This window comes from Pelodiscus sinensis, chromosome 1, assembly GCF_049634645.1.
Source record: "Pelodiscus sinensis isolate JC-2024 chromosome 1, ASM4963464v1, whole genome shotgun sequence".
Lineage (NCBI taxonomy): Eukaryota > Metazoa > Chordata > Testudines > Trionychidae > Pelodiscus > Pelodiscus sinensis.
This window is the reverse complement of record NC_134711.1, coordinates 310,579,163-310,593,538: the sequence shown is the minus strand read 5'-3', so window position 1 is coordinate 310,593,538 and position 14,376 is coordinate 310,579,163. Positions and strand designations below refer to the sequence as shown.

General features: G+C 43.2%; 1 protein-coding gene across 2 annotated transcripts in view; it reads left to right on the top strand.

Annotated features, from left to right (window-relative positions):
• The window catches only part of CCDC81 (coiled-coil domain containing 81), a 44,026-nt gene that overhangs the window by 9,489 nt on the left and 20,161 nt on the right, over positions 1-14,376 (top strand). For both annotated transcript variants that reach the window (XM_025182256.2, XM_006118366.4), the window contains 5 exons: positions 1,612-1,868; positions 3,691-3,776; positions 6,073-6,200; positions 8,857-8,974; positions 13,947-14,070. In XM_025182256.2, coding sequence (XP_025038041.2) covers positions 1,612-1,868; positions 3,691-3,776; positions 6,073-6,200; positions 8,857-8,974; positions 13,947-14,070 — 713 coding nt within the window. The remainder of the gene's footprint in view (positions 1-1,611; positions 1,869-3,690; positions 3,777-6,072; positions 6,201-8,856; positions 8,975-13,946; positions 14,071-14,376) is intronic.

Sequence of the window (14,376 nt, the reverse complement as noted above, 5' to 3'; positions counted from 1 at the left end):
CATTTTAACTATATTGCTTTGAAATGGGTATAATTAAATTGATATTGAGTGTGGATACAGTTACTCTGTTATCATGGTGCCTAATACAGGATATTGCTTATTGTAGGACTCGCTGTATTTGTACAGGTAATGCTTATTCCCATAATAAGTTATAAAGATATGACACCTTTATGATGCCTATATAAATACGTATGTACTCATGGTGGTACTATTTAACAGTCTCTGTTTAAAAATTGTATTCTTAACTGAAACAGTTAATTTGGTACAAAAACTGAGTGTAGACCAGGCCTGATTCTCCTCTACATTACGTTGGGTATATGTGCATTGAGATAGCTATGTGGAGTTAATGAATGCAGAATCAGTCCCGCTGTCTCTAAGATGAGGTGCAAAATAAAAGTTCTGACTATTTGTGGTTATCAAAGATCCTTCATCATTGTATTTAAGAGTAGGGGTCCTGGTTAAATTCCTACTCTGGCTTCACATTCCATTTGAACTACATACAATATTCTTCACTTCCTGCCCTGAAATCTGGTGTTATATAATTGCCATATTTCATTTTTGTATTTTCATATTGAATAAATTATCCCTGTAAAGCTAGTATAGCAGTTTCTTTTCAAAGAGTTTGGGATCCTTCAGAATGATGAGAATGGGCATCTGGTATCATAGGTGGGGGAAGGCACAGCCTTCTCAAACTGCCAGGCATGGCCCTGTCCATGCCACCTCCTTCCCCCCACCCAGAACGCCTGCTGTAGGTATTCTGGAAGAGTGTTGCTGCCCCCAGTGCCTGCTCTCCCCGCTGCTCCAGGCCAGGGAAGCTGGAGATTCATGCTGCTCGCCCTTCTCAGTGCTCCAGGGGCCAGGGAGGCTCGGGCTGGCTAGGGCCACACAGCCTCTTCCCTCTCTGGTGCTCTGGGGAACCTGGGGTGCACGCATTCTTCCCCGCTCTGTGGGAAAGGGGGCACACATGTTCTTCCCCTCCCCGTGGTGGGGTCAAGGCCTCAGTGGAGGGGGTGGGGCTGTAGGTGGGGCAGGAGGCCTGCCTCCCCTCAGCCCCAGCTGCACCGACTGTCCATGACGACAAGCTATATGGCAGGGGTGGCAAATCTTGTTTGGGGTGGGGGCCACTGACCCACAGAAAAATCAGTTGGAGGCTGCACACAAGTAAGAAGAAGGGAAAAACAAAAATAACACAAAACGCTCACTGACATGGCCCCTGACTGAGAAGGAGAAAGACATTCCCCTCACACACCAAAGGGACTAGGCTAGTAGATTTTGTATGCGCCAGCCCTTAGTGGGTCGGCAGAGGGGCCAGAGTACCATCCCGGGCTCCCCAGTGCAGGGGGGATGCCCAGATTCGGCCCCCAGGCCTTAGGTTCTGCACTCTTGCTGTATGGAGTTGTAAGAAGGTTAGTAAAATGAACATGCTAACAACACCATAAGGGTTGTGTGAGGCTTTATTCATGGTTATAGAGAGTTTTGAGCCTCTCATAGGAAGGTGCTACTTAAGCGCAAAATATGATTGATTAATTCACAGCCTTGTGGGGTTGCTGCTGTGATTTGGGAAGTATTCTTGCTGTTTGAAGTACTGGGTTCCCTGATTGTTGCTTTCAGGTGATATCCCAATTGTTCAACTGAACTTCATCATGTTATCCCTGGAGGGTCCCTTTAACAGGGAGATAGTGGAAGGATGTGTAAAAGAGACCCTGCTTTTTTTCTCACGATCCATCGCTACCAAACAGAATGTCGAATTCACTTTCAAGGGAATTGGAGTTCTCGCTGTCCGGGACAACAAAGTGAAAATGAAATTTTACAAAGATTTCCTTCAAGCTATGGATGGCAGTGGCAACCTGGTGAAAGCTCTTTCCAATGTAAGTTTATCATTTCCCCAAGGGCACTTCAATTATTTTGAATAAGTATCATGCCTCTTAGGCAGGTGGTAAGTAACATTGTGCACAGAGCTAGTCTTGTACTAAATTATTACCTTGTCCTCACATATTATTAAAATGTATTATTATCTGTTTTCTAGTAGTGCCTAGATGCCTCTACTAGGTATAGAGCATTGTTGGGCTTGGTGCTGTGGATACATGTAGTAAGAGACAGTTCCTGATCAACAGTGCATACAGTGTCAACAGACAGGATAGCTCAAAGGAAATGTTGTTATCTTTATAATAAAGATGGGAAACTGAAGCACATACATCTGAAGTATGTCTATACTGAAATTGGAGGTGCAAATGCAGCACATTTAGACATACCCAAGCTAGCTTTATTCATGGTATGAGACTTCTAGGCAGTCTTGAGTATGCACTCAAGAGGCTTGCTTGTGCTGCCATGACTTCACTGCTATGGATGCCTGAGCTTGCTAGATTAAAATTATTTTGGATATATCTACATGGGTACGTCTATACTAGCCCCTTAGTTCGAACTAGGGAGGCTAATGAGGGTGACCGAAATTGCAAATAAAGCCCGGGATTTAAATATCCCGTGCTTCATTAGCATGTTCCTGGGTGGTCACCATTTTGGAAACTGACTAGCCCGGAATAACTGCCCGCGTCTACACATGGCAGTGAAACGGGAGTTCAAAGTAAACCCCTTAACTCGAATTAGCTGTTACTGTTGCAGTCACACCTCTGATTGTAGTTTAGACATTCCCTAAAGGTACATCTACACAGCAGTGTTATTTCGGAATAACTGATCTTATTCTAAAATAACATAGTCTGCGTCTACACTATAAGCAGTTATTTCAACATAATGTCAAAACAATGTCAAGCTGGAGGACTTATTACTCTGACTCCTGTAGCCCTCATTTTATGAGGAGTAAGGGAAGTTGGAGGAAGAGTGCTCTTTCTCGGACTTTCTGCTGTGTAAATAGTACCAAAATCTGAAATAAGCTTTTTTGACTTACAATTGTGTAGCTTATTTCAGCTTTAGTCCTGCTGTGTAAATGTGCCCTAAGAGATTTGCCCAAGGGCACACCAGAAGACTGTGATAGATTCTCGAACAGAACCCTGATCTCCTGAGTTCTAACTAGTGTCTTGCTCCCCAGCCTACATATTGCATCTTGTCATAATGCTCTTTGGGATGGGGACTGTCTCTTGTCTACATGTTTGTTCAACCTTTAGCACAACAGGGCCCCAGTCAGCACCTCTAGTCATTGCTATTGTACAAATAATAACGAATAATAGTACTCTGGGCAAAGGCGGCCTGACTCAGTCTGTGTCTCTCCTTGTACAAGGGTAGACATTTTAGTTGTGGGAAAGAATTGCTTCAGCTTTGTGAATAAAACCTTAAACTAATTGCTGTCTGAAATAATTGCTATCTGTTCAAGCAAATAATCTGCAGAACTGTACAAACCAGCAACTAAGCAGTGCTTTGAAATCATGCTAGTAACAGGTTTTAAGCATGTGCCTGTCTCCTCTTGCTTCTCTACTGGAAAGGAAATAGTCTCTTTATTGAGTCTAATGATTTCTGACCATTCAGAAATTATGACAATATTATCATCCAATCCATTATCAGTGGTTGGCTGGGACAGATTCCACCAGTTCAACTGAAGAGCAAATGTGAACAAAATAGAATTTTGTGACAAGATTTTGGAACAGAAGCCTTTTGTTATATAAGTAGAAAGTGTTGCCTTGTTTGTTACCTGCTAGAAAATGATCTCCGAGTCATCTTGAATGTCTGTCATTGTTGTAGAGACCCGGAACGGGTGATTCAGTAATTTCAGGCAGAGAAACTGCTATGTCTCAGTCCCGTGCCTGCAGTGTTGTCATGTTTCCAAGGTGAGTACTTTTGCTTCTTTACCAGTTCACTGGCCAAGCTAGCAGCTCCTAACTTACATTTGGTAGCCCTGAATCTATTGTGTCAAGGCTTGTCTACACATGGAATTATTACTCCAGAATACCTATTCAGGTTAGCTATTCCAGGATAACTCTATGTGTGGGCATCTTATTCTTTAAAAAAGGATTAAGTGAGATTGGAACAAGGCACTGTTATCCCAGGATAAGAGAGTCCACTCATGTAGTTATTTAGGAATAGTTGTTGTTCTTTAATTTCACACTTTACCATAGTCTGAATAACTTCCAAGTGTAGATGAAATTAGATAATGTTTTTCACAATGCTTCATCTGCCTTGTTTTTTCTTTTGCGTAAGATTTCAAAGAGTTTAAATACATCACTCTACCTGATTTTTACATGAACAGTTTCCCCTATATTATGGATCTGGCTTGAGACTTACAAAAGTCATGTTGTCATGTAATTTTACTGGTATATGTGGCATTCAATTGAATGAATTCCTATTTCTAGTCTGCTGGATAGAAGATCCAGAGGAGAAAGTCACATGTCAACAAGTTTAAATGATATCTTGCTTCCATCAGCATCAATGGACTGTGGTAATTCTCTTCCCTTTCTAACTTAACTGAGGTACCTAGGCTATATCTACACTACAATGACCTATCAGAAAAAGGTACACAAATTGTGCTCCACAATTTGTGTACCTTTTTTGGAAGAGGTTTTTCCAAAATTTGGCCTGCCTAAACTGGGCCAAATTTCAGAAAAAACACCTCTTTCGGAGGAGCCCTTCTTCCCCGTGGGAGGAGGAAGACAGGGCTTCCGAAAGAGCACATCTGCTCTTCCGCAAAAAAAAAAAGCGGTTGAGCAGATGCATTCCCTGGACACAGCTGAGTTTTTCTGGGATACCCATAGTGTAGACATAGCCCCAGACTCCCAGGGAACCATTTCCATTTTTCCCCCTCTGAAGGCATTCCATCCTGTCTCATCCTTCCTGCTCCTATGACACTTGTTCAGAACAGGAACTATCCATTCATGTAACAGCAATGAGATATGACGCCTTGTGAAGCATCAAGGGTAAATTTTCACCATTAGAAAATAAGGACTTTCCAATAGTATAAGTAATTTGTTTTTATTTCTAATACATCATGAATTGTCTCAGAAGTGTAGCCATGTTAGTCTGTAACTTAAAAAAACCCAAATGAGTAGTCCTGTGGCACCTTAGAGACTAACAAAAATATATAGTATCATGAGCTTGTGTCACAGGACCTCTCGTTTCTGTAAAATTATGGTGCTGTCATGATATTTTAAGTAATTTTCAGAGGTTTCTAAAATATATTTGTTATATTTTTTCCTCTCCTTCTGAGTCTCATTTGGGTGACCTGCAGATAACTGAGAGGCTGATCATGAGAGGTGCTGAGTACCCATTACCAAATTGCTCAGCGCATTTTCCACACAGTGGAAGATGCTGAGTACTTAACAGTGCTCTCTTTCACCTTGCAGGCTGGGATTCAATGGGAGCCTGGCTTTGAATGAAGGGGAACATAAGACATAGCACTGATGAAATGTTTATTAATTTCCAAAGCATCTACAATAGTGACATTTCTGTCAAGTGTGTAGCCTGTACAGATTACCTGGTATATTGATGTGGTGTGATCATCAGAAGGGTTTATTAGAGTGGGATGGTTTGAATCCCATATTCATGCTGATAAAGCCTTCAACATGGAAAGGGACCTACCAAAGGCATGGTCCGTTTTGGTCTACTTCATAGTTATAGAATTTTAAAAATCATACATTGTATGATTTCAGCCATTTAAATCTGAAACTTCACTTTGTTGTAAGTTTAGTAGTTCTGACCCACAAAGGAGTTGTGTGTGTGTGTGTGTGTGGGGGGGGTGTCATAAGGTTTTTGTAGGGGGGTTGTGATATTACCACCCTAACTTCTGTGCTGCTGCTGGCAGTGATGCTTCCTTCAGATCTGGGCAGTTGGAGAATGGCAGCTGTTGGCTGGAAGCGCAGCTCTAAAAGCACCATCACTGCCAGCAGCAGTGCAGAAGTGAGGATGGCATGATATGACATTGCCACCCTTATTTCTGCACTGCTACTGGAGGGCAGGGGGCTGTGCCTTCCGGGCTGGGTGCCTGGCTCTTGTATATTTCGCTTTTGAAAATGACAGTCTTTACAGTAGTGCTAAAGATAGTGGTTGGACCAGGTTGCTAATGCATATATTTTGCCTTCTATTCAGGCATAAGTTCTACAAAACAGACTGATGTATTTTCCTTGTTTCCAGGATTGAGCTGAAGGAAACAGACAACAAAGCAGCCCTGGAAACTATCATAGAAGAATGTGAAAAGTCGAACAAAGAAAAAGAGCCAATAGAAAAAGAGAGAGTTCATAGTAATAGTAGCAGTAAGAAAGGTAGAGTTAACAGTGAACTGAATAGTGATATAGGTTCATTATCATTCACTTATTAGACAATAGGGGCCAGGTTTAAAAGTGTGCAGTTGGCATGTATTGTGACACAAATTTAATAGTTGTGAGCCTCCATCATGGCAATGATCAGTCATGCAATTCATAGAATCATAGAATACTAGAACGGGAAGGGACCTTGAGAGATCAAGTCTAGTCCCCTGCCCTCATGGCAGGACCAAGCACTGTCTATCTATATCATCCCTGATAGATGTCTGTCTAACCTGCTCTTAAATATCTCCAGTGATGGAGATTCCACAACCTCCCTAAGCAATTTATTCCAGTGTTTAACCATCCTGACAGGTAGGATCATGTTTGCTTTTTTGCAACAGTGTCACACTATTGACTCACATTTAGCTTGTGGTCCCCTATGGCTATGTCTAGACGACAAGCCTCTTTCGAAAGAGAGCGTCTAGACAGCAACCAGTGTTTTTGAAAAAGAGAGCCGCTTTTTCGAAAGAGAGCACACAGGCAATCTGGATGCTCTCTTTCAAAAAAGCACTCTTTGCATACAATAACGAATTTTTTCAAAAGAATAGTGGTAGAAATGTAGCCGTGTTAGTCTGGTTATCATTAGCCCACAGACATTTACCTTCCCCCTTTCCCCCTCCCTCCATCCCGCTTCTGTTCTGAAATTTGATTTGTCCTTTTCATATGTGTTCATCTTTTTTAATTGTATCCTTTGGTATATATGGTTGTGACAATTTTCTTCCACTATTTGATCTGAGGAAGTGGGTCTGGCCCACGAAAGCTCATCATCTAATAAACCATCTTGTTAGTCTTTAAAGTGCTACACAGTCCCGTTTTTTTTTTCAAAAGAACACTTTTGAAAAAAAGGCATTATTCCTCATAAAATGAGGTTTTCCGCTGTCGAAAAAACTGCCACATTTTGGGATTTAATTTCAAAAAAACATGGCAGGAGTCTAGATGCAGGTGAAGTTTTTTTTAAAAAAGGCCATTTTTTCAAAAAACTCTGTAGTCTAGACACACCCTATGACCCCTAGATCCTTTTCCATAGTACTCCTTCCTAGAAAGTCACTTCCCATCCTGTATGTGTGAAATAGATTGTTTAATCCTAAGTGGAGTACTTTGCATTTGTGCTTATAAAACTTTATCCTATTTACCTCAATCTATTTCTCCAGTTTGTCCAGGTCATTTTGAATTATGACCCTATCCTCCAAAGCAGTTGCAACCTCTTCCAGCTTGGTATCATCTGCAAACTAAATAAGCATACTCTCTATGTTATCATCTAAATTGTTGATGAAGATATTGAACAGAACCAGTCCCAAAACAGACCACTGTGGAACCCCACTTGTTATGCCTTTCCAGCATGACTATGAACCGTTAATAACTACTCTCTGAGAATGGTTATCCAGCCAGTTATGCACCCACCTTATAGTAGCCCCATTTAAGTTGTATTTGCCTAATTTATTGATAAGAAGGTCATGCGAGACTATATCAAATCCCTTACTAAAGTCTAGATATACCACATCCACTGCTTCTCCCTTATTCACAAGACTTGTTATCCTATCAAAAAAAAAAGCTATCAGATTAGTTTGACATGATTTGTTCTTTATAAATCCATGCTGGCTGTTACATATCACCTTATTTTCTTCCAGATGTTTCTTAATTACCTCCTCCATTATCTTTCCTGGCACAGAAGTTAAACTGACTGGTCTGTAGTTTCCTGGGTTGTTCTTATTTCCTTTTTTATAAACAGGCACTATATTTGCCCCTTTCCAGCCTTCTGGAATCTCTCCTGACTTCCATGATTTTTCAAGGATGATAGCTAAAGGCTCAGATACCTCCTCTTTCAGCTCCTTGAGTATTCTAGAATGCATTTAATCAGGTCCTGGTGGCTTGCAGACGTCTAACTTTTCTAACTTATACTTCTTGGAAAGGGTCAAGCCCTCCCAGTTCCACAGGTTACTTTCACCATAATACCGCTAATAAGTGGATGGTATTGCAAAACGCTATGCAGTTTTATGAGTTTGGTTAGGCAAAAAGCATTGAAAATTCAGAACATCTATTAGCTTTCCACTATGGGGCATGCCTCAGACAATCACAGCTGGTTTTTATTTGGAAAGAAAGCATCCTCCCATGATGAACATTTGAAGTCTGCCAACCTATGCCACTACAAAATATTATCTTTAAAGCTGGGAAGCAATATTCATTCTAATCCTCATGTTCAAGTTGCTCATAAATATCACATAAATAATCCTTCAGCACTATGAATTCCTCTGCTTAGAGTTTATCTCCAAAGGAAATTGTTATTAGTATCTTGGTAACAATAAATGACTAATTCCATGCATGGTCACTTATTTTGGTGTAAGTGCCCACCTGGGGAATTATACCAGTATAAATATATTGGTTTACCTTCACACCTAGCTTATCCTGGCATTCTTTGCCTGCAGAGACAAGTATGTAGTCTCAGCCCAATGAGCCACCTTCTGTATTGTGCTTTACTGATGGGCAAGGAATGGGGTCTGAAACTAGGTTGTCAACTTTGGGATAAGGCATGAAGAGAGACATAAATCAGATGTTATTGAGAGAAAGTTGTCACAGCAATGCTTTTCTTGCGATTTGCCTTGTTTCACATGTATAGAGAATCTTCCCGTGAAGCGCCTTGTGTCCCGACAATCTATTGTTCCTGCCAAGGTGTCAGCGTTCAGTCTGACCGATGAGCTGGAGAAGAACATCAAGCAGAAGAATGCCCCTGAAAGGTGAGACTCCCAGGGATAAGTGGATAAGGGTAACAATAAGCTTTCTAGTGTCTCCATCTTGCACTTAAATGCATACAATTTTTTCCCATTGCAATAGTGTCTATTAATTGTGAAGGGGAAAAAAAAATTATTTATTAAACTGTGTGTGTAAGGAGGAAGGGGAGTAAAATTTTCAAAAGTGACTAAATTGCATTTTCAAATATGAATTGGGGATATATTTCCAAAGGAATATAGGCACTTAAAGATGCAGATAAGTGCCTAGTGGGATTTTCAAAAGCATCAAACAGGTTAGGCACCTAAGTCATCCACACTACCTTTTCCTCCTCATCCAGGTGTTGTGTTTTGTTCAAAGCTTTATTGATAGACATGCTGAGCATGTTTACTGGATCAGGCGCTGCAGGTGAGACAGGCTGGAGAATGCCTAATTTGTGAATTCCATTGGGACTTAGGAGCAGTTAAGTGCTGAGCTGCTTGGTGGTATCAGGACATTGGCTGTACACTAACAGAAATTTAGGCACCTAAGAAAGGCCATACTGGGTCAGACCAAAGGTCCATCTAGGACAGTATCCTGTATTCTGTGAGTGGCCAATGCCAGGTGCCCCACCTAGTGGATATTACCAGTTGAAACTTAAGTTCTTAGGGGCCCAGGGTTAGCCAGCATCTGACTGGTGGGTTTTGAAGACCTACAATTTTGGATTTAAATGCCTAAATTGTTAGTTGGGCACCTAAGTTTCCCCTTATGAGTCCCACTTCTAGGAGTTTACTTTCCATTATCGTTCAGTGAGATTTCAGCTTTTAAGTACTTGAGTCATTTATGAAAATGGCAAATAGGCTCCTAACTCATTTAGGCACTTTTAAAATTGTTCCCTGAATCTGCTTGATGTGGCAGCAGGGGCTATGTCTAGACTACAATGGTCTATCGGAAAAAGGTACACAAATTGCGCTCCACAATTTGCGTACCTTTTTTTGATAGTTTTTCAGAACAGGCTTTTCCCAAATTTGGCCCATCTACACTGCGCCAAATTTTGGAAAAACCTTCTCTTCCGGAAGAGCCCTTTTTCCTTGTGGAAGGAGGGAGACAGAGCTTCTGAAAGAGTGTGCCTGCTCTTCTGCAAAAAATCCCCCGTAGTGTAGACATAGCCTGGAGTTCTGAGTAAAGGCTTTAGAACAGGGATGGGCAATTTTTGGTGGGGGAGCCACTCCAAGATTTTGGAAATTGGTCAAGGGCTGCACTTTTCTGTGGAAGAGATGTGGGGTCTAGCATGGAGGTTGGGTGCAGAAGGGCACATCGGGTAAGGGCTCAGGGTGCAGGAGATGGCGTGAGGTCTGAGAGGGAATTTGGGTGAAGGAGGGGGTTGGGACCTGCATCAGAGAATTGGGGTGCTGGGTCTGGGAGTGTGTTTAGGTGCAGAAGAGGATGCTGGCCTGGGGGAGGGGGTAGAAGGTGGTACAGAGGCTGGGAGGGAATTGTGACCTGGGGCAGAGTGTGCAGAGGGTTTGGATGGTGACCTGGGGGAGGAAGTTGGGGTGTGGGAGGGGCAAGGGTGCCAGAGGCAGGCTCCGGCTGGGAGGCACTTACCTAATCCAGCAGCCCTGCAGCACTCCCCAAGGCAGGCTGGGCTCCCTGCCTGCTGCAGCCCCAGATCGCTTAGAGCTGCAGGCTGTTCCCTCCACATTAGGGATGTTAAAGACTAGTCAACTATCCTATAAGCTTTTGACTAGTCGATTCTGCCCCCCTTGCTGCCTCTATAATAGAGGCAGCAAAGGGGGGAAAGGGATACTTCAAAGTGGCAGCGCCGCACAGCTGTGCGGTGCTGCCGCTTTGAAACCCCAAGGCAGTGTTTCAAAAGGTCAGCTGCTGCACAGCTGATAAGTGTTTCAAAGGGGCAGCAGTGGAGCCTGGGGTCAGCTGGGAAGTCCCCAGCTGGTCCCGGTGTCTGCGCGGAATTTCCCCAGAGCCCTGGGTCAGCTGGGGAGTCCCCTGCTGACCCTGGGTTCTGCTGCTGCACAGAGCCCAGGATCAGCTGGGAATCCCCAGCTGACCCCGGGCTCCACGGCAGTTGCCCCTTTGAAACGCCACAGGTGGCGTTTTAAAGGGGCAGCCGCCGCACAGCTGATCCAAATCCCCAGCTGACCCCAGGTTCTGGGGGATAATCCTCAGCTGAACCCGGGTTCTGGGGGGGAGTCCCCAGCTGACATCAGGTTCTGGGGAAATGCCACGCAGAGCCTGGGATCAGCTGGGGAGTCCCCAGCTGACCCTGGGCTCCACTGCCCCTTTGAAATACCACCTCTGCATGTTTCAAAGGAACAGTGGAGCCCAGGGTCAGCTGAGGACTCCCCAGCTGACCCTGGGCTCCTAGCAGCATGAAGCATACAATGGAACCAGGGGTCAGTGGGGGACTCTTAGTACCCCGCTGACCCCGGGTTCCATGGCTTTGAAATGCACAAGAGCCCCCACTGGGGACTCTTGGGCATTTCAAAGCAGGCACCCGCATGCAGCCTGGAGTCGGCGGGACTTTCCGCTGGCCCCGGGCTCCATGTGGAGTTCAGCATTCCTCTTTTGAAATGTACAAGAGCCTCAGTGGGGGCTCTTGTACTTTTCAAAAGAGGAATGCGGAAGGACCTATCAAGTAGTTGACTAGTCAATTAACCGCATTTTAACATCCTTATTCCACATGGCTGCCAGCTCCAGAAAGGGGAAGAGGCTTGCACTGACCCCATCTCCCAGGCCAATCTCTCAGCTCCTATTGGCTGGTTGTTTCCAGTCAATAGGAACTGCAAGATTGGCTGGGGTCAAGTCCTATTGGCCGTTTGTTTCTGGCCAATAGGAACTGAGGATTGGGCTGGGGGTGGGGAGATCACACAAAGTCTCCCTTTCCCTCAGAGCAGAGAGCCACCGGATTGTGCTTTAAACCTGCGGCAGCTGTGTTCCTGAGTGTCCCAGCAGGGTGGCCTGCGAGCTGGATCCCGTGGCTTTGCAGGCCAGATCCGGCCCCCGGGCCATATTTTGCCCAGCCCGGCTTTAGAATGTGGTCAGTATTTTGTATTTTTGTGTCCATTAACAGTAATCCTCTGAAGTCAGGTAAGTAAGTAGATTTAATTTATGTTTATTAGAATTTTTGTACAAACATGTCAAAATCTAAGCTATTTGGGGTGAATTGTATAAATGGGCATTTTCCATGGAATGTTCCTGAGACACTAACTTTGAACTCATCCCTAGATTAGTGGATCATTGTACCAGCTTATTTTCTTTAACTTAGGAAATAAACTTTTATTTAATGAAAGCTTAAAAATTCCCATGGACTGCAGCTTTTATCATGCAACAACCCTTTAAAAATCTCCAGCTCTACTGTAAGGAGGTACCATTGGCTTATCCCAGTTTCTTGCTAGCTGGGAGGTATGATAAGGTTTTTGAGTGTTTGATGTCTACTTCATTTTCTTCTGACACCATCTCCATTTTGTATCTGATAATTTGGTAAACAAATGTAAATAATTATTCATGAGGGTCTGGATCCTCTTACCATTCACTGTGGAGTCCAGTGAACCCAATTCTCCTGCTTGATGAGAACAGTCTGCGGTTTATTAACATTTAATGGAAGCAAGGATCAAAGCGCTTGCCTATGGCTTCTAATGTTTTTACTGCTTGTCTGAGCTTTGTTCTACAAAAACAGCTGTTCTGGGTGGTGAGTGAGACCCAACTCAACCATGATTAAACATGTAGGAGCTCTTTGTTTTAATTTAATTGATACTGCTTTACAGAGCAGAGAGAAATTCAAACTTCCTCATGTCCCATGGGGACAGAACAGTGCCCATCTCCTTTTTTTGTTTAGGCTTTAATCAGTTAACTCAGAAGCTTTTTTTTTTTTTTTTTTTTTTTTGGTACTAAAAACACTTATTACTGTCATGGGCACAGTAGAATGGTCAGACTCATAGGTAGGTAGAATCGGTTCTCTCACCACACTGCTTTCTCTTTGTTTACAGTATCTGTCACTTAGCAATCTATGATCTTAGGTACTTATGTGGCCCCCCATCACTGTAGTACCTCACAACGTGTGATGTATTTAAATGTATGTACAATGCATGTCTGCTGTAACCTCTGGCTCCGCAGGCAGGCATCTTATCCACTGCGCCGCTGGAGGAGCCTCTCAAATTCCCAACCTTCAGGGCCCCCCTTATCTGTCCTGTGTCCCAAGGGTGCCACGTCCATCCTGCATGACATTTAAAATGACATAGTTTGTCTTTTTGTTAAATAGAGAGAGGAAACTGGATCTGGGACAGCTTGAGCTTTAGAATCATAGAATACTAGGACTGTAAGGGACCTCGAGAGGTCATCGAGTCCAGTCCCCTGCCCCCATGGCAGGACCAAATACTGTCTAGACCATCCCTGATAGACATTTATCTAACCTACTCTTAAATATCTCCAGAGATGGGGATTCCACAACCTCCCTGGGCAATTTATTCCAGTGTTTGACCACCTTGACAGTTTGGAACTTTTTCCTAATGTCCAAACTAAACCTTCCTTGCTGCAGTTTAAGCCCATTGCTCCTTGTTCTATCCTCAGAGGCCAAGATGAACAAGTTTTCTCCCTCTTCCTTATGACACCCTTTTAGATATCTGAAAAGTTTAGGGAAGTTTCCACAACACGAGAGTGTTGTGGTTCAGGATCATCTCTCTCTCTCTCTCTCTCTCTCTCTCTCTCTCTCTCTCTCTCTCCCTATTCATTTGAATACAATCAGTGAAACAGGAGAAAGCTGAATGCACGTTTCCTTTCCCTGCCTTATTTATTGGTCAATTCAAGACCTCACGAATGCTATTGAATGTATCCTCACCATATGCCTCTGATGTGCATTAATTGTAGTTGCTCAGCGATGCCCAGGAACTCCACTACAAAGCTGCCTTATGCCCAGTGTGGCGGAGTCTGTACATAGCCCTTGTAATAAACTGATTTGTGTGTCCTGTTTTGTATTCCTAGTGCAACATCACCTGCTGTTCCATCTTTCTCAAAGACTGAAACGGATGGTGGTCCCAGTCTAAATCAGGCAGCCAGACCTAGAACTCCATCCCCTCCTTGTGAAGATCATGGTAGGGCAGGACAGGTACAATATGTGGATCTTATGTACTTATAATGTTACTTTTTAATCATAGTAAAATGTGGATACCCGAGGATTGATTTAAAACTGCCCCTAATGGCTGTTCAGTATAACATTCTGTTATTGTTTTTATAGCTCATACTGGACCTTTAGAAATGCAGTTCATTATACATGTATGAGTAAACCCTGATCAGCACTGTATTTTGAAGAAGCATATAGAAATACATTATGGAAATGTTAACCATAAAGCTTTCCATACATTAGTGATTATGGAAAATAACTAGTTTTCCTTTTGCACATAGTTGTTTTGCC